We start from the raw sequence: 25,588 nt of genomic DNA, 5'->3' as shown, positions 1-25,588 counted from the left end.
GACATTGAACAACGTTGCTCGCGATAAAATTAGATTTCCCTAAACAATGCACTTTACAAAGGTAGGGATTTAATGGGCAATCTTGGCAAACATCCATGAAACAGCACCCTTTCTCTTTCTCTATCGGTGGAACGTTTCCTTAGAGATAAATTATAGAATTTCCTGCACTAAAGGTAAACGAGAGCCGACTTGAGACGGACGTGGGGTTGTTAATGAAATACTGATCTATTGGGATTTTAACCCTTGCCAGATCAGAGATTTTGATGCTTATTTATGGTTAATCGAAATCGAGTGTTTATTTGCTTCGTATCAAGACGTGTAGCCGCCCCTAATCCAAATCAAACACTGCATTTTCAATTACGTTCAATGTCAGAGATAATATTTCCTATTGCCTTTTCGATAACTAGAAAACTTTCTATTGGGAAATGCAAATGCGGGAAACATCTAGAAATTTTAAATTTAAATATCTCGTGCAATCGATGGAAAACTGCAGGCGATAGGATTTGCTTTTCTCTTCAAAGTTCTAGCGCTGCTGAAGTTTTTCTACTTACAAAACTATCACATCTACGTCATATACCTTTTAGTTTTATTATTAAGTGCACAAATGCTACCATTATAGAAGAAAACCAATCTATGAAATGCAAATATACAAAGCCCAATTTGCAAAAAAACACTCGTATCAAAAGGCAAGAAAAGTATGGAAGAGCACATGCGGCATGTGGGATACGTACCTGCAAGTAGCGCAACTGCAAAGCAGCGGGGGAATCACCAATTACTTCCGAAGCTTCGCGAAGAGCCCTCGATGCTTTTTGCTCGCCCTCAGCTGCTATTACCTTAGCCCGAGCTTCGCGAGCCGCCTCAGCTTCAGCTGCCATGGCCCTTTGAAGTTGGATGGGTAAGCGGACGTCTTTGCTGGAACGCAAAAGGTTTCGTTCCGTCACTTAATACATTCATTAAGGAATCTTTAATGGAGAAGTTCGTCTCCAACTTTTTAACCAGTACATTATTGTAGGTTTCTATATCGTTGTCTAGGGTTTTGATATAATGATGGTGTTTAATCCGGCTCGAAGGACCAAAAATGTATAATCCGTCTCGAAGGACCAAACTGTTTATTCGTGAATCGTGGTACCAAGATGTTGATTAGACATGGCCTAATTCTTGATACGTCTAGTAAGCAATGGACTGGATGCTTGCGAAGGACCACCCTGAGTTCGCGGTCTCAGAGACACCGTGTTCGTGCAAATGAAAACAAAACCCTTTTCTAACGGTAACAAAGGTTTATTATTCACTAACAACTTCGAGTAATGTAGCAAAGAAATAACAACTTTTCGTGACAAGTTAATTAGTGTAGTAATTAACCGTGTATAGGAACCGTGTGTAAAGTAATCGCGTACGAGTAACGTGCAAAGTACGGAGTTAAGGGTCGACGGAGACGCACAAGAAGAGAGCGAATTTTCTCCTTGCAAAATCTTAAGTACTAAAGTTAATGGTAAGCGTACATAGGCGTACCAGAAACTAAGAGGTCATCATCGGCGCTTCTTCTAGATTTGTCCTTGTGACTTGCCTAACTTTAACAATATAATTGGGTTTTATTGGAGGGCGTTTATGACCAGCATCGAGAACGTGTCTAAATTCTAGTACGCACAAAAGGTCGGCGAGGAGTTTTATTACACAGTTAGTCTAAGATCAAACAAAATGCGAATCAACATCTGGTCATACGGACAAAGTGGCAAGAGAAACGAGTAATGTCCATAGGCGTAGCACACGGATTTCTTACATACTAGTCACACATTTAATACTAGGCTTATGAAGAATACAACTTATCGAACTAATACATTAAATTAATTATCGGGAATTCTGTCCCCTACACAAGCCCTAACATGCCGGCCCCGTTAAAAGGTCGTTACCTTTTAAATTATTTACAAAGAGTTATTTGTTATTCATGGGCAATGGGCATATTTTCGACAATGATCTTCGCGATATAGTTCCACTGGGTAAGCGCACTGACACTACACGTATCACATGATCCTTTCCTTCGTGGAGTTCGACAACTCGAGCTAAAATCCAGCGCAGTGGGGCAGTATTGTGTTCCACCAGTAAAACTAATGCTCCAATATCTATGGTTTTATCTACAGTGTTCTTCCATTTACATCGAGTTTGCAAATTTGTCAAATAGTCTCTGGACCAACTATTCCAAAAATGCTGCTGGAGTTGTTGAAGTCGTTCGTAATGAGATAAGCGAGAGATAACGGCGTTCTGGTAGTCGGGTTGTGGTAAACTTGCCAACGAGTCACCAATAAGGAAATGCGCGGGAGTTAAGGGTGCATAGTCGTTTATGTCGTTTGAGATTGGCATTAGTGGTCGCGAGTTGAGACAAGCTTCGATTTTTACTAATAGGGTGTACATCTCTTCGTATGTTAGAGATGATTCACCTAAGACGCGGCGAAGATGAAACTTAGTCGATTTCACCGCCGCCTCCCACAATCCTCCCATATGGGCACTACGCGCGGGTATGAAATGCCACTTTATCAAATGATTGGCTAAAAATGTAGTTGTGGCGTTAATGTGTGATTCATTATTTATTAAGTTATAGAGTTCGATAAAATAATTATTGGCCCCTACAAAGTTAGAACCATTGTCTGAATGTATGTTTGTTGGTTTTCCTCGTCTGGAACAGAACCTTTCCAAAGCATTCAAAAAGCTATCGGTCGAAAGATCTTTAACCAGTTCGATATGTACTGCACGCGTGGCAAAACAAACAAAAATGCATATGTAAGTTTTTACGGATTTGGCTCTACGCAGCGTACCCTCCTTTATGAGTATAGGCCCTGCATAATCGATTCCGCAATTTGAAAAAGGTCGTGAAGGCGGTACCCTTGCGGTCGGAAGGGAACCCATTAAAAATTTCGAAGGTTTCGGTTTTACTCTAAAACATCTTATACATCTACTAAGGTTACGTTTAACTGCATTTTTTCCGTTTATTATCCAAAATCTGAGGCGAATTATCGAAAGCAAGTTTTGAACTCCCGCGTGGAGATGTTTCATATGCTCATTCTGTATTATCAAGTCAGTGAATTTATGTTTATACGGTAATATAATAGGGTGTTGTTGTTCAAAATTAAATTGTGAATTTATTAAACGTCCCCCGACTCGAAGTATTCCTTCTGAATCGAGAAATGGGTTTAGATTCAAAATTTTACTTTCGCTTGGGAGTTTTTTACTTTTGGATAAGTCGGAAATTTCCTTTTCGAAGCTATCCCGTTGAACCAATTTTACTAATAAAAGCAGTGACTCGTTTAATTCTTCAACTGTCAAGGCTGTTGACTTATTCATCACTTTGCGGCATCGATTTTTAAGTCTGCATATGTAACCTACTACTCTGTGCAGTTTGAAGAAGGTAGAAAATCTATCAAAAATGTTAAGTCCGTAGTTGTTGCTATTTACACTCGTTGTTTTATATACTGTGGTATGATTATTTTTTAATTCGGGCAAGACATCGACGGGAACCTCATGGCTATCTAAGTTCGCTTCCGTCCTTGATGTGTTTTTCTTTAAAAATTCGGGACCGTGAAACCAAAGATCACATCCCAGCAATTCCCTTGGGCTCAATCCTCTCGATATTACATCTGCAGGGTTGGCCTTGCTTGGCACGTGAGCCCACTCCGTTATCTTGGTCAATTCATTAATTTTTGCCACTCGATTGGCAACAAAGGTCTTAAGGTGAGCAGGATCAATTTTCAACCATGCCAAAACAATACTAGAATCCGTGAAGTATCGTACGTCTGATATTTGTATGTCTAAAATTTGTCTTACCGTATTCATTAGTTTGGCTAAAAGGTGGGCCGCTAGAAGCTCAAGTCGAGGCAAGGTCAATTTTTTAGCTGGAGCTACCCTTGATTTTCCTGTCAACAGTCGTAATTCGCGACTACCTGACTCATCCTCCGAGGCCACGTAAATACAGGCTCCGTAAGCCTTTTCGGAGCTATCAGAAAATCCGTACAATCTTATATGATTCGTCTTTGTTGGAATTACAAGCCTATCGATCTTGTATTCATTGAGACACTCCAGTTCATTCGAGAATTCCTCCCAAATCTGTCTTACGTCATTCGGGGCTACTTGATCCCAACCGATATGTAATTTCCATAGAGCTTGAATGATTAACTTGGCCCTAGTTAATGCGGGACCGATCAACCCAAGCGGGTCAAAGATCTGCGAAATTTTCGAAAGAATAGTCCTTTTGGTAACATGGGATGGCTCGTACTTAATATTTACTGAGTATTTCAGAGTATCTTGTTTAGGATCCCAGCTGATTCCAAGAGTTTTTAGATGCTTATCTTCATGAGGTAGAATTAAATTGTCGTGATTTTCGTTACTGTTTGCTTGTAGGATACTATTTAAAACTATGCTACTGTTGGACGACCATTTTCTCAATTTAAAATTAGCTTGACTTAAAATATCGTCGAGTTCCCTATAAATTTGGAATGCTTCTGTTTCCGAATCAATGCTAACCAGCAGATCATCCATGTAGAACGAGCGTTTAATTATTTCTGCTGTTCGTGGATACCTGTCTTTGTTGCGCTCGGCCAATTCTATCAAGCAACGTGTGGCTTGAAAGGGTGCACTCGATGTGCCATACGTTACCGTGTTGAGTTTATACACATTAATCGGAACATTAAGATTTGGTCGCCATAGAATCTTTTGGAAGTTCCGTTCTTCCTCATGAACTTTTATACATCGGTACATCATTTTGATGTCCGCGCTCAAAACAATTTTGCGAAGTCTTAGACGTATCAAAATTGAGTACAAGTCATCTTGTACTACTGGTCCTACTAAAAGCGTGTCATTCAGGGAAATTCCTGAACTTGTCTTGCAGCTTGCATCAAAAACGACGCGACACTTCGTGGTAATAGAATTCTTTAGTACCGCACTGTGGGGTAAAAAATAAGAATTGTTTGGAATAGAGATGTCCCTTTCAATGGGCCCTTGAAGCGTCATGTGGCCTAAGTTCTCATATTCCGTCATAAATTCTACGTACTGCTTCTTGAGGTCCTTGTCCTTTTCTAACCTTTTCTCTACATTTTTTAACCGTTTTAGGGCATTCGATTTGGAGTCACCGAGACTAAAATCTGTTTGATTATTGAACGGATACCTTACGACAAAACTGTTGTCCATGTCGCGGGTTGTAGTTTGACTAAAATATTCCTCACAATAATTTTCTTCTTTAGATAGGAATTTAACATTTTCAAACTCTTCAATCTGCCAGAATTTCGTCAACGAGTCATTTAATGTTTTATTTGAAATACTAGTCGCAAGGTTACATACTTCTTTCCGACTTTGAGATTCTCTGCATATTAAATTGCCCGATATTACCCAGCCTAAAGAGGTTTCTTGTAACATTGGCAATCCCTTTCCTAATTTAAGTTTACCCGAACCTAACAGATTATAAAATATGTCTACCCCTAATAAAACATCAATTTGTTTTGGTTCATTAAATTTCTCATCAGCTAGATTGATATTTGTTGGAATTTGAAGTACCGAACTAGGAAATCTAAATGAGGGTAGATTTTCGGTAAGAATGGGCAAAACCAAAAATGCTATGTTAGATTCATATTCGTTGAACCTGGATTTTATTTTCGTGTGCACTCGCTGATTAATCTTTGTGACAATTTGACTGATACCTGATAATGAAAGGTCAATTTTTTGGGGACTTAAGTTTAACTTTCTGCAGAAGTTTTCTGTCATTAAATTTGACTGGCTTCCGCAATCGAGTAAGGCATTGCATTTATGCCAATTTCCTTTTCTGTCTGAGATGAGAATGGTAGCCGTAGATAGTAGTACTTGATTTTTATCAATACCTAACGATGATAATGCCAAAGGATTGTTTTCCGTATCGTACGTGACCGCGTTACTTTGGCCGATTGTTAAAACTGTAGATTGTTTGGATTCTCCATACCTTCTCAATACATCGTGAGCCGAAGGATTAGATGGAGAACTGATCGATGATTCATGTTCAGTTGATGATGAGGAAGGTTCATTAGTGCTGCTGTTGCTAGAATTTTGAACATGTTCACTTCCTGAACGTTTCTCTATATGTAACGTGCTATTATGTTTTTGGTTGCATTTTTTGCATCCTCTTGATCTACATTCCTGTTTCAGATGCCCTGGACGTAAACAGTTGCTACACAATTTATGTCTTCGAATTTCGTTATATTTGTCCGACACTGATAATTGGATAAAACGAGGACATTGATGAATGAAATGGTTTTCGGTGCAGATGTAGCACTTACTGATTTTTTCGGTCAAAGAATACGAATAATTCCTAAACTGATGTGATTCGTTTCTTTTCTCGTGGCCTTTGTTTTGCGTTCTATCCCTATTATGCTTATTTGATTGTATGGTTGAGAAACCGCGAACCGCTTCCAACGAACGACATTTTTCGGTTAAAAATTCCATTAATTGATCAACAGTCGGCAATTCAGTATTACATTGTTTCCGCTCCCACTCGTGATTAGTACTATCATCCAGTTTGTTTAATATTATCGGTATCAACAAAACATCCCATTGATCCACGGGTAATTTTAATTTTCCTAATGATGATTTATGTTGCTGAACTGCATCTATTAATTTTCTAATATTTACAGATGATCCTTTATTCGCGTTTGGTAAATTAAGAACTAAGCCTTTAGCGTGAATGTTAATAACTGCCTTTTTATTCTCATATCTTTTTTGTAACAGATTTAAAGCGATTGTATAATTATCGGGAGTTATGTCGAGAGAGTCTATGAGATTTAGCGCATCGCCTTTACAACATAATTTTAGATATAACAATTTTTCTGTTTCACTCAAGTCGGTTCTGCTATGGACTAAGGAATCAAATATGTTTTTGAAACTGAACCAAGTTTCATAATTGCCATAAAATGAACGTAAGCCTAAATCCGGTAATTTTCCTAGACCTCTTGGTGAATTTTGTTTTCCTAAATGAGTATTAGTACTATTTTGATTTTTGCTAATTGAATTTATTAACTGCTTTAATTCTGAAATTAAATTAAAGTAGGCTGATTCGATTTCAATCCGTTGTTCTTCTTCGTTTAAGCTTAAAAATTCTAGACGAGATTGTACTTTATCGAACTGATTATAGTCCTCCTCCACGTTCTTGAGGCGGATTTCTAATTGAACTGTTTCTTGAATATCTCTGTTTTCACGAAGGTACTGTTCAAAACGGGATAAACGTTTAGTTAAAATTCTGCGAGCGTGCAAAAGTTCTCTAAATTCATCGTTCTCGCTAAGAGACTCTGCTGAGCCTAGTTCCATTTCGGATCGTTTTGAAATTTTTTCTTTTTGAGCTCTAGTGGTCATTTTTAACTACTATTGATAACGTGGCGTTAAAATAAATCAATTTACGTGATTCAAACAGAGGTACGACTGGAGAAATTAACTAGTTTCGACTTCTTTAATGTGCATAAATCGAGCATAAATGAAAGTAAATAAGTCGTATCAATCTCATCCAACTAACGACCATTTAAGGTATCAAATGGAAATCGGGATTATGAGGTTATGCAAATTCAAAGAGGAAAAATCGTGATAAAAAGGAATTGACTCACCGGGATTGTTTCTTGCTCTCCTTGGGATCCACCGTTCCGCTTTCGATGTCCTATGTTCCACAGGTTCTGATCCAGTCCTGTGATATCCGGTTCGAAGTGACCAAAAATGTTGATCCGGCTCGTAGGACCAAAAATGTTTAATCCGGCTCGAAGGACCAAAAATGTATAATCCGTCTCGAAGGACCAAACTGTTTATTCGTGAATCGTGGTACCAAGATGTTGATTAGACATGGCCTAATTCTTGATACGTCTAGTAAGCAATGGACTGGATGCTTGCGAAGGACCACCCTGAGTTCGCGGTCTCAGAGACACCGTGTTCGTGCAAATGAAAACAAAACCCTTTTCTAACGGTAACAAAGGTTTATTATTCACTAACAACTTCGAGTAATGTAGCAAAGAAATAACAACTTTTCGTGACAAGTTAATTAGTGTAGCAATTAACCGTGTATAGGAACCGTGTGTAAAGTAATCGCGTACGAGTAACGTGCAAAGTACGGAGTTAAGGGTCGACGGAGACGCACAAGAAGAGAGCGAATTTTCTCCTTGCAAAATCTTAAGTACTAAAGTTAATGGTAAGCGTACATAGGCGTACCAGAAACTAAGAGGTCATCATCGGCGCTTCTTCTAGATTTGTCCTTGTGACTTGCCTAACTTTAACAATATAATTGGGTTTTATTGGAGGGCGTTTATGACCAGCATCGAGAACGTGTCTAAATTCTAGTACGCACAAAAGGTCGGCGAGGAGTTTTATTACACAGTTAGTCTAAGATCAAACAAAATGCGAATCAACATCTGGTCATACGGACAAAGTGGCAAGAGAAACGAGTAATGTCCATAGGCGTAGCACACGGATTTCTTACATACTAGTCACACATTTAATACTAGGCTTATGAAGAATACAACTTATCGAACTAATACATTAAATTAATTATCGGGAATTCTGTCCCCTACACAAGCCCTAACAGATGGATACAACATTTTGATTTCTGCTCCACGGATAATAGATACAGATGAGCCACTCGAAAGAAATGGAGCTTTTTAGGTTCGGGGCACTCTTAAATACTAAATTTAAGGGTAATAAAACAGTGTCGTACCCTGGCTAGAGAGCAATTTATGACACCACCTGCGACATTACAGCGGTACTGATAGCACCTGGTTGGTACTTCCTCGTGAATGCTGACAAAGGGTGGATAGACATCAATCACCAAATATCAATATTACACGAAGATAACGATCGCAAAACCCTCTTAATGGACGAGAATACTTCTAACCAGGTTGCGACATATGTGGGCGTCCTATAGGGGTACAGCAACCCCCTCACGTCTCTTTTCACCTCAAATCTAACAGAGTTAACTTAACTAACAATACTAACGCTATCACTATGTACAACTAAGCGATTTCTCGATCGTGCCTCAACTTTGTTGGAAAAAGGGAAGTTATTTACATATATACAGAAGGATTAAAGCGATCTGACTAACGGATCCCACATTATTGTAATCAGTTAAAACGGCAATGGACCATCTTTGCTCAGAAAGGCACTTATGTAAATAACGTACGGATTATGTTTTGTTATTTGACTTTCTTTAAAGCTAAGCAAGCAACGCTGCTCTGAATGCATACTTAATACTAATCTCACTCACATTGCTATTCAAAGCGTAAACGGTGGTTAATGCAGATGTCAAATTATTAGACTGAATTCAGTAACTAAACTAAACACTTACATTTCAACACGTTCGACATTGATACCCCAAGAATCAGTAGCCTCGTCCAGAAGGGCCTTCATATGCTGCGAAATACTCTCTCTTTCGCTTAAAATCTCGTGCAAAGGGCGCTGACCCATAATGTTGCGAAGGGTGGTTTGAGCAAGAAGTCTGGTGGAATGATGGGCATTTTCCACATTGGCAATGGAGACTGTGGCGTTGGAGACTCTGTAGTAGACCACTGCATCTACAGACACTGTCACGCTGTCTTTGGTTAACACCTAGAATAGAACGAGAAGAGAAATTAATACATCAGCAGTCTGATAATGTGCTAACGTTGCTGTTGAATTACTTCGCAAAATTCGACCATCAATCGATGAAGTTTCTTTGTGTGCATAGAAAACAAGACAAGGATTAGAGAACGTAACAAAGGCTATAAAACTCCTGAGGACAAGTCACTCTTAATGCCCTTGAGAACTTGACAGAAGCTTAATAAAAATTCATGATTCTAAGCTCTTGAGTACCACAAATCCTCATTGTTCTAAAGTGCATATGTAGATGGGAATTAATTTACAATCCAAACTTTTAAAGCTCTCTTTTGAAACTAACATGACAGGCCGTTGGTGTTGAGCTGAAAATGGAATACAAAAGGCTGTTTAGTAATAAAATGTGTTGTGTTAAGGAGCCTCAAACTTTTGCTGTAAAGCTCCCAGCCGAAGCACATGAATTGTCTGTTTTGGGTCTTTTAAAATTCCGATAATAAAGAGCTGAAATTCTCAAAAAGTTTTCACTCTGAAACAATTTATTACAATTTTTTTAGTTTCAATACTCCGAATAAGCTGAAACTTTCGGACGAGTAGCAGTTTGCACTAAAAGCTTTCATAGATTAAAAACTCAGCTTTTTCTTCTCGAAAGTTTAATGGAGCAAGGCTAGTTAATGGAGTATCCATTTAGATATTTGCTTTCCTTCGTAACACAATACGAGTATAATATTAATAATTGTGGATCATGTCCTCGACATTAATGGGTTCCTGTCGCGTGGTGTATGGTATCGTTTCCTGGTTAATAATAGAATACGAAAACAACACTCGAAAGCCTTTTCGTGTCGAGGGTTGAATTTACTTAAACGGAGTATTGAGCCTTAAACCTAAATGGTAATGGCATATTTCATATGCAATTTACCTCTTGAGGAGGAATGTCGTATGTCCTGGTACGTAAATCGACTCTTGCATAAGCGTCAATGCACGGTAGAATGAAGAAAATACCTGAAATGTAAATATAAATGTTTCCATTAAAAATGCAACGCAATTTTTAAATATTAATTCCTGGTCAACAAAAACTCTATTCAGCTTACTGATTGTGAGTAAAGGTTTTGTGTCCCGGGAACGAAGCCAAAAAACTACTTTTGTGTTATTTTACATCCAGTTTATATTAACAATACGGTTGTTATTATCAATCAACAAACCGCAATTGTGGTGTTATTGATTTACAATGCTGTAAATTTTCCAGGGTGTTGAACAATAAATCATTTGCATCATCAGCTAATTTGTTGGAATTATGTAATGTTTAAAGAGACTAGATTGATGTGATTGTTTTCCACAATCTCTAGTAATTACAAAGCAAATATTTCACTCTACTGCAATAAAAAAAAAAGTAAAGTCCAATAAAATTAGTTATTGCCTCAACAAGGGATATTCCTCCTTTGTTGTTGCTACTTTTATTCCCGCGAATAATTTGGGGTCGGACGCAAAGAGAAGGACATTAATATTCGAGGGTAACTCTTTATATCATTATGTTCCAGGGACGTGAATTATCAGATATTCTTAATTTTTCTCCGTACAGAGTAATATTTGGTGTCGTAATCCTACATTTCTTTTGTTCCCTAACACACCTATTATCGAGATATAAATTTTCCGAAGGTCTGGACTGGATGGGGAATAATTTTTCTCCATACAGCGCGGAGATAGAACTATAAGATGAACTACTGCAGGGCATTCCGACTTATCTAGTTCCAAAAAATATTAGTTTTTTATAGTCTTGTTAGGGCTCGTGTAGAGGACAGAATATCCGATAATTGATTTAATCTATTAGTTCGATTAATTGTATTCTACATAAGCCTCGAATTAAATTTGTGATTAGTATGTAAGGAACCCGTGTGCTACGCCTATGAACATTACCCGTTTTTTAGCCGCCTTTGCCCGTATGACCAGATGTTGGTACGCATTTCGTTCGAACTGAAAACTAACTGTGTGTAATAAATCTTCTCGCCGCCCTTTTGCGCGTACTAAAATTTAGGCGTACTAGAAAATAGGTCCTCTAATAAAACCACAATTATGCTGTTGAAGATAGCAAAGCTACAAGGGCAGATCTAGGAGAAGTGTCGATGATGACCTCCTAGTTTTTAGTACGCCTATGTTAGCTTACCATTAATTTTAGTATTTAAGCTTTTGCAAGAAGAAAAATCGCTCTCTTCTTGTGCGTCTCCGTCAACTCTTAACTCCGTACTTTGCTCGTTATTCTTACGCGAATGCTTTACTCACGGTTCCTATACACGCTTAATTAGTACACTAGTTAACATATCACGGAAAGTTGTTACTCCTTTTGTTAAATTGCTCGAAATTGTTGGTGAACAATAAGCCTTAGTTCCAGTTAAAAGAGTGTTTTTGTTTCCTTCATTTGCACGAACACAGTGTCTCTGAGACCGCAAACTCAGAGTGGTCCTTGGCAAGCATCCAGTCCATTGCTAACTAGACGTATCAAGAATTTGGCCACGACTAATCAACATCTCGGTACCACGAATCCACGAATAAACAAGTCTGATTCACATTTCTTTGCTTAAAATGATGGCTAGATTCAAATCTATTATATAGCAAATACTGAAACAAAAAATGTATTGATTTTTCATATACAGGGTGGAACAGCAAAATGGAATAAATTCATTATCTGCATATTTCGACACATGTGAAAAAACATCGAAACACGTTAATTTTAGATTCTGAAATTACGTCCTATAACGTAAAAATTTCATCTCTAAATTTAACACCCTTTGCGTGACGATTGCAACCCCCAAATTTTTAAGTTGGAAGCATGGATTTGTGATACATCAATTAAAAGGTCTTTTCATTCTCTATTCAAAACTGTTATGGTTTAAAATTTTATTGCAAACAATAAAACAAAAAAATAAATTCATTTTCGTGACAACATTCTCTTCAATAAACTTAAAACTTAACATTGTTATCGATAACGTAGTAAAACAATAAAACAAATTAATCTCAATCTTCTATAAGATGTTCAAGATGCGTGCCTCGAACCTCTTGGTAGTACCCTAACTGTAAATGACAATGTCTTCTAACATTAATCAACATCTGAAACGCACCCAATCTAATCGTAAATGTTATCTTCTTTTTAAGTTAACTAGATCGCGTGATTAAGTTTTGTACACCACACTTTTCGCATAACCCCATAAGAAGAACTCTAATAGAGTAAGATCAGGTGATCGTGCTGGCCATTTTAGCGATCTTCGTTTACCTATTCATCGATTTGGAAAAGTTGAATCGAGGTACATTGAGATTAATTTATTTTATTATTTTATTACATTACAAATAATGGAGTGGTATTAGTTAATAAGTTTTTAGTTTGTTGTAGAGAATTTTGTCAATTACATGAAATTGTTTTTTTTCTATTATGCTTTTAAATAAAGTTTATATCTATGGTAATTTTGAATAGAGAATCAAAAGACCTTTCAAATGAGACATCACAAATCCATACTTCCAATTTAAATATTTGGAGGTTGCAATTGTCACGCAAAGGGTGTTACATTTAGGCATGAAATTTTTACGTTAGAGAATATAATTTCAGAATCTAAAATTGACGTGATTCGATATTTCTTTCATATATGTCGAAATATGCAAATATTGAATGTATTCCATTTGGTTGTCGCACACTGTATATAAGAATAGAAAGAAGTCAAGGAAAACCGAAAGATAAGTATCAGTTTACAAGACCTGGAATTTATAGCTGTCACATATGTATCTCTAACAAATTGAAAAAAACATTTTCCCATATAGAGGTAATATTAGAGTCTTTAGTCAAGCATAAATTATTTCTAACCTATCTAGTTCCACAGATGTAACCTTTTCAATATTTAAACTGTCTTTATCATATTGATGTGGCTAAAGGGACCACTTAGCATCTAGAGCTGTTTCCTAACTAGAGCTTAATAAAAACTAGTACCCACTTATTCGAAAATGAATTCTAAATACGGCAACGAGTTATTGAGAGATATTAGGTCGGCCTTTGTTGGGGAAAGTAACTTATAACAATTTGAAATATATTTTAGAGTAGTGCATAAGTGTTTTAACTTGAACATTTCAATGTGTTTTGTGAAAAAGAACATTAGAAAATTTCTTTCCTTAATCTGCATGATATTAGAAAATGTTGAAAAGTCACTAGAAACCAAAAATATATTCGCCAGTCTTGACCATGTTTTCTTGGCTTACCTGGAGCTCTGATATTAAATAGTGTCGTTCTACTTCGAGGGTCGTTTTCTCGACGATAGTTTTATATATCTCTTTATAGGTCCACTTTAGTGCAGTTCTCTAGTTTGTCTCTTTTCTCAGATATAAGTTTCCCAAAATGGGCACTGTATTAACCATATTTTCAAGCATAATATGATAACATGAATTTCGGTTTTTGTCAACAAAGCATTGACATAGTTATTAGCCAAGCCCTAAGGCGATGCTCTAACTCGCTTAGTTTAAATAAGAGAAAAATCCAACAATCCGCCTCCAACGTATAGAACAAATTGTCCGTATCTGGCCCACATTTGTTTGCATTGAGCAATGACTCGGCATTCAAAGCGGTTACATGGAATCAAATCAAAAACCTTGTTAGCTTTTCTCCATATAGAGTAAAGATAGAGGTATGAGTCGAGCTATACTGCGGTACTCTGCTTCATCTAATTTCGAAAATATGAGCTTTCTAAAGTTGTCTCTGCCAAAACAAGGTTTGCATGCATAAATTGAAAATCTAATACTTTTAATTTGTCACAGATCTGACACAAAGTCGAAAACATTGTTAACTTTCTTCCCATATGGGGCAACGCGACAACTTTAACATTTTTTTTATGTTTTAAATTTTAAGGAGACCCTGTAAATAGACTTCTTTTGGAGATGGCTTTTTTATATTTATTCTCGCATTTCGCACATTTGCGTATTTAAAATAATTTCAAAATAATTCTTTTATTCAATACTGACTCATATCTAGCAATTTATCAAAAGCTTTACTAATTATTGTTCACAGAGAACAAATCTAAAGCTATAATCCGGGTTTTGATGGGACTCGTTTATTCATTTACATTCAGAGATATTAAATGTTTAAACGAGCTCTTGTTTTTGCCTTCAATGAATAAGAAACCTATTCACTGAAGCAAAACCAAAACCTTTAGAGTCCACCACGCCTCATTATATGGCAATTCGTAAACTTTACCTCCTCATAACTCTCTTTCTGACACCCCCAAGAAACTTTTCATTCAACAACCCAATTCGCTAAGATCCTAATTACTAAAGCAATCAAAGTACCGCTTCCTTGATCTAATATGTCTAGTTTACCACTTGCAAACACCTCTGAAAACTTTCAGACTCTCTTGAGGACCGTTTGGTCCTAACCCAAGTTTCCAAACTTCGCTCTCATTCCATGTTAAAGGCTTCGGACCTAAGGTCGTTATATAATACGTGCGAACTACTTGTACACGCTTTTAAAGGTATTTAAATTACCAGGGGAAGTTTTAAGAATCTTCTTTGAGAACGTGTTAATTCTCTATAGTGGAGACATACTATAAAGCCCTGAGGATTATGCGATTGTGGGGATAAGTCAACAGGAACAAATACACAATAAACGTCCTTATCTGGAAGTTGTAAATTGTCATATCGTAGATTTCGGTTAATGTAGTAAAGCAGAACTTTAATGGGGTGTAACTAAGGAGTTGAATTAGGTTTTTAATGTGTGTTTGCCTAATATACTAAAAGCTGCTGAATTTTATTTCGGATAATCCTAGCTGGTAGCTAGCTGTCGTAGTATTACTCATTTGGGTCAAAAACGTTTGTTATTCCTGTCCAAATGGGTAAATCAACCCTCTTAAGCTAACAAGACAGGAATGCAAAGTTATTTCATTTCTAACGCATCGTGGCATTTTCCAATATTTCAAGTACAATTCCGTCCCTTTTTTCTTCGTTTGCAGACAAATACATGCCCTTTTCCAACCCTACAAACCCACGGTTCTGGCCATAAATATCCAGTTCAACAGCATAATTTATTTTCCAGTTGTTAGTGCCTGTGTTAGGAAAATAAATAGTAACACGTATACCGGAAAAATTCGAAAATTCGAAGGGAAAGTGCTGCGGAATTGAGGCTATTGAGAATTTTGGTTATAGATGGCAAAGGCAATTTGCCAGCAGAAAATTGTTTTTTCTTTCAGAGTATTTCCTATAAAGTGCCTTACAGTGTTTCCATGGAAGCTTCTGCTTTGGCTCCAGGACATGACGGTTTATCAATATTCAATATACTCTGTCAGCAGAGTTTTATAAAAGGAAGTCAAATACACATCTCCTATTCAGTTTGCCAGGCGAGAATTTCAAATATAGGGACAACTTCATGACGTATCTGCCATGTGTCTCCTGGAAATTTCTACCTTGACTTCGCTAGTTTTATTTGTACACGCTTTTATGCGAGTTATGGAGATGAATCTAAATTCACATAACCATTTACTATTGTGCGAAACATCAATATTTGCACTGCAGATGAGAAATTGTTATTTGGGCCCAACAAAACTGGTCTGACGCTTTATAGATAGCTGTAAATGATTTATTTTCCAGAGGTTCGAAAGTCAATTAAAACACGTATTTTGGGACCAAAAACGTTATGGATTGTTTTAGTTAATTCCATCGGTATCTATCTTTTGAGGACAGTAGATAGCACTTACCGGGTCCTTTAGCACCTCCAGAGAGAAGGCGTCCAAGGCGGAATATCACTGCTCTTTCGTACTCTTGGACGACCTGGAAATCGGGAAAAATAGGGTTAAGCTTAACACTCAGCAATCAGATGATTAATTCCGAATTATCAGATAATTTGAGGGTTGCATAGAGTGTATATTGAAGATAGGAAAACTTGTTTAAATTGACGATCAAGGGTGGCTGGAGGAAATAAATATAGTAACCTGGGGGAAAAACATAAATGGAACAATATGAAGATTTTGCGAGGAAGAAAGAGTCGATTTGATGGGTTCGTTGCTAGTGTACAATGGTTAGTAGAATACTCTGGAAAATGATAAAGTAGATGTCACAGTTTGAGCTGTGTGTGTAGTGTAACAAAATAAAAAAGGAAATAAAACGTGAAAAAATTAGGAATAACGACTGTTGACGTCTTCCCAGCATGCTGCCGCCTGAATATAAAAACTTTTTAAATATTCATTACATGTTTTATACAAGCCTTATATGACTTGGAAAGAATAACATGGGAAGTGAAGGAAAAATAAAACAGTTTATTTTCCTTCGAAAATGTAACTTGTTGGATTTTCGCCGTTGGGAAGGAAATTAAATAAATATTAACTTTCCACTCTCTCCTGAAAGCATAACATGGGGAAAACGAGCACTAACATTGACGAGTCCGAAACTGTATTACATTACAAATAATAAGGGTTTATTTAGTTTCTTTAATTTACCCTACATTTCCATTTCATTCTACCTTCAAAACGCAAACACGCTCTTTTCCTTCGTACGAAAACAAACTGCAATTCATGAGTATTAAAATATGGTAACTTCTGGAACCATTTACTAATGTTCAAACAGGGATGTCTCCCGAAACTTTTGGCTTTTCAAGCGATGTGAAAGTAGGTGCTAGATTTAAGCAGGGAAAACATCACGTTTGAAAAGGGGATTTCGTTATGAAATTGCGTCGAAAACTACATTTAAATGAGAGCGTTTTTAATAACAGACACGACAAAGTACAATTTTAAGCCTTATAAGCATTAAAGGGGAATTTATTCCATTTAAGACTTGAATGCTCGTGGAAGAATCTTATCAACTTGCAACAGTTTCCCAGAAAACTTGTTATGTCCCTGACGAGCACAAAAATCTAACATTCGTCAAGCTGCTTTTACATTCCAAATGAATATTCATGTTGAATCCATTACGAAAAACTTAAAATGAGCAACAGCCAAGAGAAAAATATGTATCCTGACGGCGTTTAACTTTAATAAATGTTCGTGCCACACATTCCCCACAAAAAAATCCTTTGCAATCTTCAAATCCAGGCAACAATAGGTTAAAACTTGTAGGAGAAAGATCGACAAAAACATACTAGACCCATACAAACAAGTTTTTAAGTAGGCCCCTTTCTCGCAAACAAGATATAAATGGCTTCTCACCAGAGTCCAGGAAAGGTTAAGGATTCCTTGTGGAGCAAAAAAGGGACAAATCCTCATTTATCTTTCGATCTTCGACTTCGGACCTGCTAAAATCAATTCCGGTTTTAATCTTCGAAAGAGAGCACACATTTGGCACCGAGTAGCAATAGTTTTATGCTATTAATCTATCGATAGATTTGTATGGCCGCAACTGATAGATCTGGATGAGATTACAAGCATGAGCGATCGTATAAATTCCGGATATGTGTTCGGGTAGACGTAAAATATTGGCCCAATACTCGGATTTTGATGATTAATGAAAGTTTTCTTGGATATGCTTATGCATTCGTATTTTTGGCACTGCTTCACAATAATAGCTGTTTTCCACGAATTCATTTGAATCCTGAATTATAGAACATAAGATTTTAACATTTCTATTGGGATTCATACCTAAAGAGAAATTAAGGCTAAGAATTTTCTCATTATTTCCCAAAATATAGTTCTCAGGAACCTCTGCCCAATCTCCCGAATTCCAATGCTCATTTAGGAACTTAATAACCATAAACAATCTCTAAAAATCTCCAACAAAATCCACCTCTCAAAACATTTTCTGTTAGAATAACCTTGTGAAATACACACTGGATATTCCAGCACGGTTACGACTAACCATCGGTTTAATAACGGCCATCCCACAAAGCGTTTTGTGGCAATATGTAGCAGTTTCCTTGGAAAAACCAAAATTTATAGCTCAAGTTCTGGCAATATACCTGCACGAGCTTGCCAGGATCCAGTTTTAAATTGCTCCTTGAATAGTTTAAGAAGTATGAAGTTCTCCGATAGTTAAAGACTTGTGGAATTAGTTATTAGTCGCTTTGAAAAGTTCTTGTAAACACGTGTTAGTTTGTTATTTTTTTCCTGTATTATTGATATTGTGGACTTGGCCCAGAAATATCGGATTAATTGTTTGAAAGCGTAATTGCGCGTAGAACCATATGTAGTTTTTAAGGAAAAACAATTTAACCTTTTACCCTTTAAGAATCTTCGTGCAGCAGATTCTTTGGTATAAATTTTTCCTCGGAATGTTTGTGTCAGAAGCTTTGTGTCCCTAAAATAATATTGATTTCCATTTCCCCCTAATCGTCCCATTTAGTGAGCTTTCCTGCAAAAATTTCTGTTTTTGGGTCAGTTCACGATCACTTAATTCCAGGGCAACAAAATTGGAATTATGTGCCAATTTCTCCAACAAATTTTACCCCCTACATAAACTGTACAACCCTGAAACTCTACGATATTATTAATAATCCCTCTAGGGTTAAATCCGTTTTTATCACAGCACGCCGGTTTACCAAACTCTTAAATTTTCCTCATCGTATTACCAATTGTGTAATCTCGGAACAATATTTACTTCCATCCCTATTCAATCGACCATGTCTGGTAAACCTGTTACTAAAATATTTCTTTTTGTGGAGTTTAGGAAAAGGCAGTTCCAGGGACACACAGTTGATATCGTTTATAACGTTTTACAAAAAATTTTAAAACTTCAAGACCAAGACTTCTGGGGCATATTTGATAAAATTCTGAAATTACCTACGCGAGCCTCGTGATACCTTTCACGTACAAATAATAAAAATCTCCAGGTTTAGCTGTTCCTTAGAATTTAATCTCTCCAATTCCTTCGAAATTGGTATCTTGATTGTTGAATCGAATAAATTCGAATCCGCAATGAGTTTAAGTAAAATGTTGGGTTCCTGGATCACAACACTTGTATTTGATGTTCGTGTCATTGAGACCTGACCGTAAAATATTGTGATTTTTGGATTATCTAAAGACAAAATAATTCAATCACCATCATGGTTTCAGATCTTCGTCGGTATAATTGAAGTGTAAGCTTAACTTATCCTCTTCGGGAATTCTTTAGCACAAGATCTAGTATCATCCAGATAAAAATGTCAGCAAATTAACTGAGGTCCTTCCTTAATGAACCACATATTTTCAGTAAACATGGTTATTCATAATTCCTTCTGGTATTATCTTCCCTTGTATGTTTCGCACCAAATTCTTACAAAAACTAAGGAGAAAGGAATACTTCCACATGTGACGTGAAACTTCAACAATTATATGCTCCTTCGGAATACCTTAAACCTCCAAATGTCTCTCATTTGTAGGCAGATGATAATCACAATCAAGCTCGTTCCAGGATCGCCTTTCCCGAAATTCGCCTAATTAACATACTGCGGATATTTGCGACTGTCTCTGACGATCTGAGATCGGTTTACCTTCCTGTTAAGACAGCCTTGTAACTACTAATTATTGGTATTGTTTGATGTAGGTGTAACGCCTAAGCTAATCTGAAATAACCTGTTCGCTGACTTATGCTTTAATCTCCGCTGAATATAATTCCCTCTGAAATCCTCCGTAAGTTCATGTCATATTATATGTAATAAATTATCTAGCTAGAAAACATCCAAACATTTCTTTTGGCAAAAATTAGGCCTTTCTGAGCTTTTAATTACAGCACCATTCATTAAACCTCTGTTTTCTCTTCCAATCCGCACCGGCTTCAATGGGAACAAGCAACACGCAAACGGCTTATTGCCTTTTGTTATTCGAAACCCATCCCTATAATCCCTGGAACACTTTCGGCATATTATGACAGCCCATGGGAATAAGGCAGATTTAACATATTTCCTCTGGCGGCGGTTTATTGTTTTGCAGAAATCCCGAAACAATTGATTCCGCTAGAGTGGATTCGAAGCGAATAATGCACTTTATCCGGAAACAATGATTCAGTTAAAAAAAACTGCAATTCAACCTGTTCAACTTCCGAGGGAATTGCCTTTTAAACGTCGACAACGGCAAAAGAAATGAAGAAAATGCTTCGGGAGATAATGCAGCTCTCCCTCCCATTTAAGAATGTAGTTACAAAGACTGTTGTTCGGCAGACAAATTCGATTATAAAAGCGCAGGCAAAAAGGTTAAAACTTCCTCCATTAATTTATCTGAACTGCGTCTATCTGGATGAAGCTCATGGCTAACCGCATATGGTTTTATGGCGGCGAGTGTGCATCGGCCTTCTGCTTCTGGAATCCGAACCGCAAGCTGAAAATGCTCAGAATTTCTGTTTAATTTATGTACGGTAAAGTTGAATTTAGTGGAAAGCTCCACTTCTGAAAGATTTGATGCTTTGGGAAAATCCAATTGAGCAATGCAGTTTCTCGACCGGAGAATTGATGAAATTATTATGAAGCCTCAAAAAGGATGCCTTGTCGTGTTAGTGTCCAAATTTCGCTTCTGGGCTCCAATATTAACAGTCAAGGCATCAGAGTGTAGCGGTACCATTACAATCCTTATGAAATATTTTCATATTAGATATCCCCTCATTAATGCTTTTGCGTTTTCCTCCTACATCGTAATCTCATTTCAAAATCTTAATGAAATTTTCGTTTTTCAAAACTATTTTAGCTAAGCTGCTATTCAATCCGCTTTCCTTAATGCAACGACGCGATTTAAGAAAATGTAATTTGGATTAGTCTCGCGTTACTTTAAATGAACATTTCATCGTTTAACTCGCTTGCCAGCGTCTGTTGCCGGAAACCCTCCAGAAAGAATAATGATTTTCCATTTTTATTTTTTGAAGAATTTCCCTTTGATATCATCTAGCAGGAAAGAGGTTCGTTTATGTTATGAATGCCTTTTTCGAAGCAAATGAGGCAAAGCCAGGGCGTAAGTGTTAGGAAACTTTGTTGTGCTGGAAACTTTACAGCTACAGCAATTTATTGTTAGTTTTCATTTTGTGAGAGGTTTCGTACCTGGACAACAATATTGATAACTGAGCCAAATGTTTTTTGTAATCACCTGAAAGCCAAAGATTATTATCTTTTAGAAAAGAAAAAAATAGTTTTGGGACTCTTCAGAAAATCCATTAAGATTTGTTCAAAGAAGCTTATTTTGGCAAATTAATAAGACAAATTTTAATAACTTATAATTAAGTCCAAACAAGAATATCACGAATTAGAAATGATGTGTGCTAGAAACGCGTTCTTCCAACAAAAAATTAAATAAAAAATATTTCTAGCGTCTCCTGAGAATAATGCTATCAGCATTGCAACCCTGGAACTGAATTTCCTTGAACTTAATCTTAATGTCTTTCCTCAAATATTCATTTCTTCGGAGTCTTCTATAGCAATGTGTAAAAGCTGTTGGGGCAATTTTGGTTATTTATTCACTCTAATTCTACATGTTTGGTTTTTTATTGCATATGCGTTTTTGACGCTTAAAAGCGCTAATTAGTTTTAATAATGATGCACTTGTAGTAATAATTGTTTTGTGAATTTTGACGTGTTAGGAGAATATTGTCCAAGTCGTAGGAATAATGTAAATATTTTATTCATTAACATTTTCTGGTTAACCCGAATTCTATTTTATCTAAATGGGAGTGGCTTTATGATTTTTTTTAGCACAAAAACTAATATTGTATCACATAGCCTAGATTAGGACATAAAATACTAATTCTGCGGTCCAAGAGCAAAATTTTTCACTTTTTCACAACAAAGATTGGAATAATTTATGCAGGATAAGCTGCATACATTCCAAAATATTTTCTATGTTAAAAAAGACACAAAAACAACACTACATAGGAGCAATTTCAGTAAAATATAAAGACCGAAACTTAAATATTTTGTCCCCAAATTCCTAGGCAGTAAACTACAACCACGTATTTTGATTTGCATATTTTATCCAAGTTTAATTAAAAATATGCAAACGAGAGCCAAGGATTCACAATGTTTATTTCCGTACCGGCAACAAATCCTGTTTTATTAGTATTTTAACTGAAACAAGCCTTCCCAAAACTCACTAAACAAATAAGTTTCGTTCATCTTGATAGGTATTAGCATTTCAAAATTCGGTCACAACAGCTGTACAATCCAAATTGATCCCCTTCATTATTGTACCATCCAAATGGGTAAGAAGAGGAAAATGGAGAAACCTGGATTGAGGCTTATACGTATTGACGCAGCTTGAGTAGCTGAAATGAAAAAGGGGAAAATCCCGGATGGCTCGTTATTAACAACCGCTGTTCGACCAAATGCCAGCAGAATTAAATCGTCATTTCTGCTGGCATGTTGTGCACGTTATGACTAAATAAAAAAAGTGTGACATTAAAGCAAAATGTATGTTTTTTTATTCTAATTAGCAGGTGCCAGAACTAATTTTGGCTCTCTTGATGGCTTTAGCGCAGAAATGTTGTAGCTCTACACTCACTGGAAATGCAACTGAAAAGGAAAAAAAACTAAAAGCGGGTTAATCAAGAAGGAAATGTGTTGTTTTCGAGTACATTTAAATTGAGTGGCGATGGAATTTTCACATCCCTATATGTTTCTCCAAAGTACGCGTCAATGAGGGCACTTAACACTAATGTCACAATTAACCTTTTTAGATTTTGGGTATATACACAGAACTCTCTTAATTACCCAAACATCCTCATCAGCAGCTTAGCCAAACATACGCCCCATCAACAACGTCACCCAAAACAAAACCTCTCTCCAATTCTCATAACAATTCCCACCCGTATTATCATTCCAGTCCCAGCATTATATTCCTGCAAATATTTCTGCTGAAATGTAAACTCGGCCTTATTATTCGCTATGCTGACGCAAACACTTCTTGCTGTGAATGAGGGGTTGTTTAGCGAAATTGGCTGATGAGGACGTCATGAAACGAATTCATTGAGATGATAGATTGGGGTGATGAAGTATACTTTAATTTAATGCCTGATCAGGGTTGAGATAAGGGTTTTTCCAGTTCGTAAAATAAATACCAACGCTTACCTTGAAGCACACGAAGAGAGAGAAGGGCATGGTGAGGACGACGAGGACCCATGAGAGGGCTGTCAGGATTTTCCCGCATGTCCGGTTCTCTTCCACTACTTGTTCAGCTGAAAAGAAAATATAATTTAAAGTTATTTCTCTTAGCAATTATATTACCTCACTTTATTCTGCAGGTAGATGAATGAAACGAGAATACTAATTTTCTTTATATATTTTATTGCTCAAAATTTTAGTGAGTAAATAGAGTTATACTATAATTTATTCGATCTTCTATTCCCAAGGATGAAAGAAATCACTATTTGTTATCTCAACTGAAAGATCCTTTGTATGCTTCCCGTATATTATATTATCCGCAGCACTGCTTTCGCTAGTTAAGTGTCTAGAATTTTCAGTTTCGCTTGATCCTTGATTTAATATTTCCCGATATGTGAGAGCCGGAGAGGGAACAATAAACACTTCTCTATTTGTTTCTATTGTCGAACATAAGACAGAACACAAAGACTTGATCATTAGGAGAATTTCTCTTGGAGAAGGTGCTAAAAGCAAAATAAATCTATAAAATTCGGTCCTTTGGATGGGAAACTTGAGCATACTTCGCGTTTCTTTTATTTCTGTTTAGGTTAGCACATCGGTTGATAAACGATATAGCTGTCGGTGGGAAATACACTTTCTTTGTTTTGTGTTACTCGCAGTTTGCATTTGAAAGGCAACTCTTGAACAAATAGCCTTTTCCTCGGTATAATAGCATTAAATTGTTTCGTATTCAAGAGCAGCTGGTGGGTGAAATACGAGGACAAGCATTAACATCCAGGCTTCGGTTGTAGGTTTTAAATTTCTTTTAAATTTGATAGCACAAGGAATTTAAGTTCACGACACAACAGAAATAGTCAGTTAATAATAATGTCACTTCATAACAATAAAAATCCCAACAGTTTAGAATTAAATAATATATAAAATTCTTAAAATGAGCAAGACTGCCTTATTATGTAAAGCGATCGAGGCTGGGAGTTCTCAAATTGAACGAATGGATTTTTTTGCTGTTGCTTTGTATTCAATATAGCTTGTAAGTCCTTAAAGCTTTGATAATTCCGACTTTCAGTTCAGCCACTCTAACAAAATGCGAATTCAATCAGCAGATACGGCCTTAAACAACTAATTTTATTCCTTTCCCTTCACATAGAACAACAAACACTGCTTCGCAATAAAAGAGTCATTCTCAGCAATTCGTTCCTCTCTAAAGATATAAATATGTCCGAATAACAATTTGCCACAACAAATTCGAAGCTTTCGCAAAAGTACATAGTATTGAATTATTAAAATCCCCCCAAAGAATTCAATATTAGTCAAGATAGTTGGGAATTTATCTTTTTCCCATTCATCTTAAATGATGCTTTCCGATTGGATTTTTAGACCGTAAGTCGTTTTTGAAAAGAGAGATGTGATATCAAAGAAACAGATTTTCTATGGAAAGGATTTTAATGCTGAAACGAAATTTTTTTGCTAATAATATGCCATCAGCGTTTTCGGATTATTAGGTAAGTTTTTTCGGCACGACATACTTAGGGTGTTTGCCAAGTTCAACGAAAACACATAAAAACCAGAAGAAACTTGAATTATTTCAGTAACGTAGGAATATCATTCCGTTCAACAACACTATAAAATTCCTCATTAAGGGTTGATTGAATACGAATTCTGTGGTTAGAAATGAAGAGCGCCAAACCAAAACAGTTCAAATGGAAAGTTCGTTTTATACAATAAATATCGTGCATATGCCAACACGAACCCAAATCATATTTATTCCCTTTTTACCTACATTATTTATGTTAAAAAAATGTTGCTATTTGTTTTTTAACTTTTTTGTCGTTTTGTGAAAATAATATTTTTAGAAAAACTCATTTTTGAAGATTTGTGAAACTGCAAGCCATACACAAAATATGGCAGAGTATACGTTTTCGGGAAATCCTAGAAACATTAACACTAAAATTCGTCCCCAAATAAAGAAAGTTCAACTGAAAGTTTAGCAAAATGTGCAACACTTTCAATGAACAAGTTTTAGTT

At 36.5% G+C, this 25,588-nt stretch overlaps 1 protein-coding gene across 7 annotated transcripts in view; it reads right to left on the bottom strand.

Annotated features, from left to right (window-relative positions):
• Positions 1–25,588, bottom strand: part of LOC136415726 (band 7 protein AGAP004871-like) — a 67,713-nt gene that overhangs the window by 8,240 nt on the left and 33,885 nt on the right. For all 7 annotated transcript variants that reach the window (XM_066400488.1, XM_066400485.1, XM_066400489.1 and 4 more), the window contains 5 exons: positions 23,531–23,637; positions 16,281–16,353; positions 10,484–10,566; positions 9,323–9,582; positions 732–912 (listed from right to left, as the gene is read on the bottom strand). In XM_066400488.1, coding sequence (XP_066256585.1) covers positions 732–912; positions 9,323–9,582; positions 10,484–10,566; positions 16,281–16,353; positions 23,531–23,637 — 704 coding nt within the window. The remainder of the gene's footprint in view (positions 1–731; positions 913–9,322; positions 9,583–10,483; positions 10,567–16,280; positions 16,354–23,530; positions 23,638–25,588) is intronic.

The sequence above is a fragment of the Euwallacea similis genome, chromosome 20, assembly GCF_039881205.1.
Source record: "Euwallacea similis isolate ESF13 chromosome 20, ESF131.1, whole genome shotgun sequence".
Classification (NCBI taxonomy): domain Eukaryota; kingdom Metazoa; phylum Arthropoda; class Insecta; order Coleoptera; family Curculionidae; genus Euwallacea; species Euwallacea similis.
Note: the sequence above shows the minus strand (reverse complement) of the source record. Positions and strands in the feature narration are given on the sequence as shown.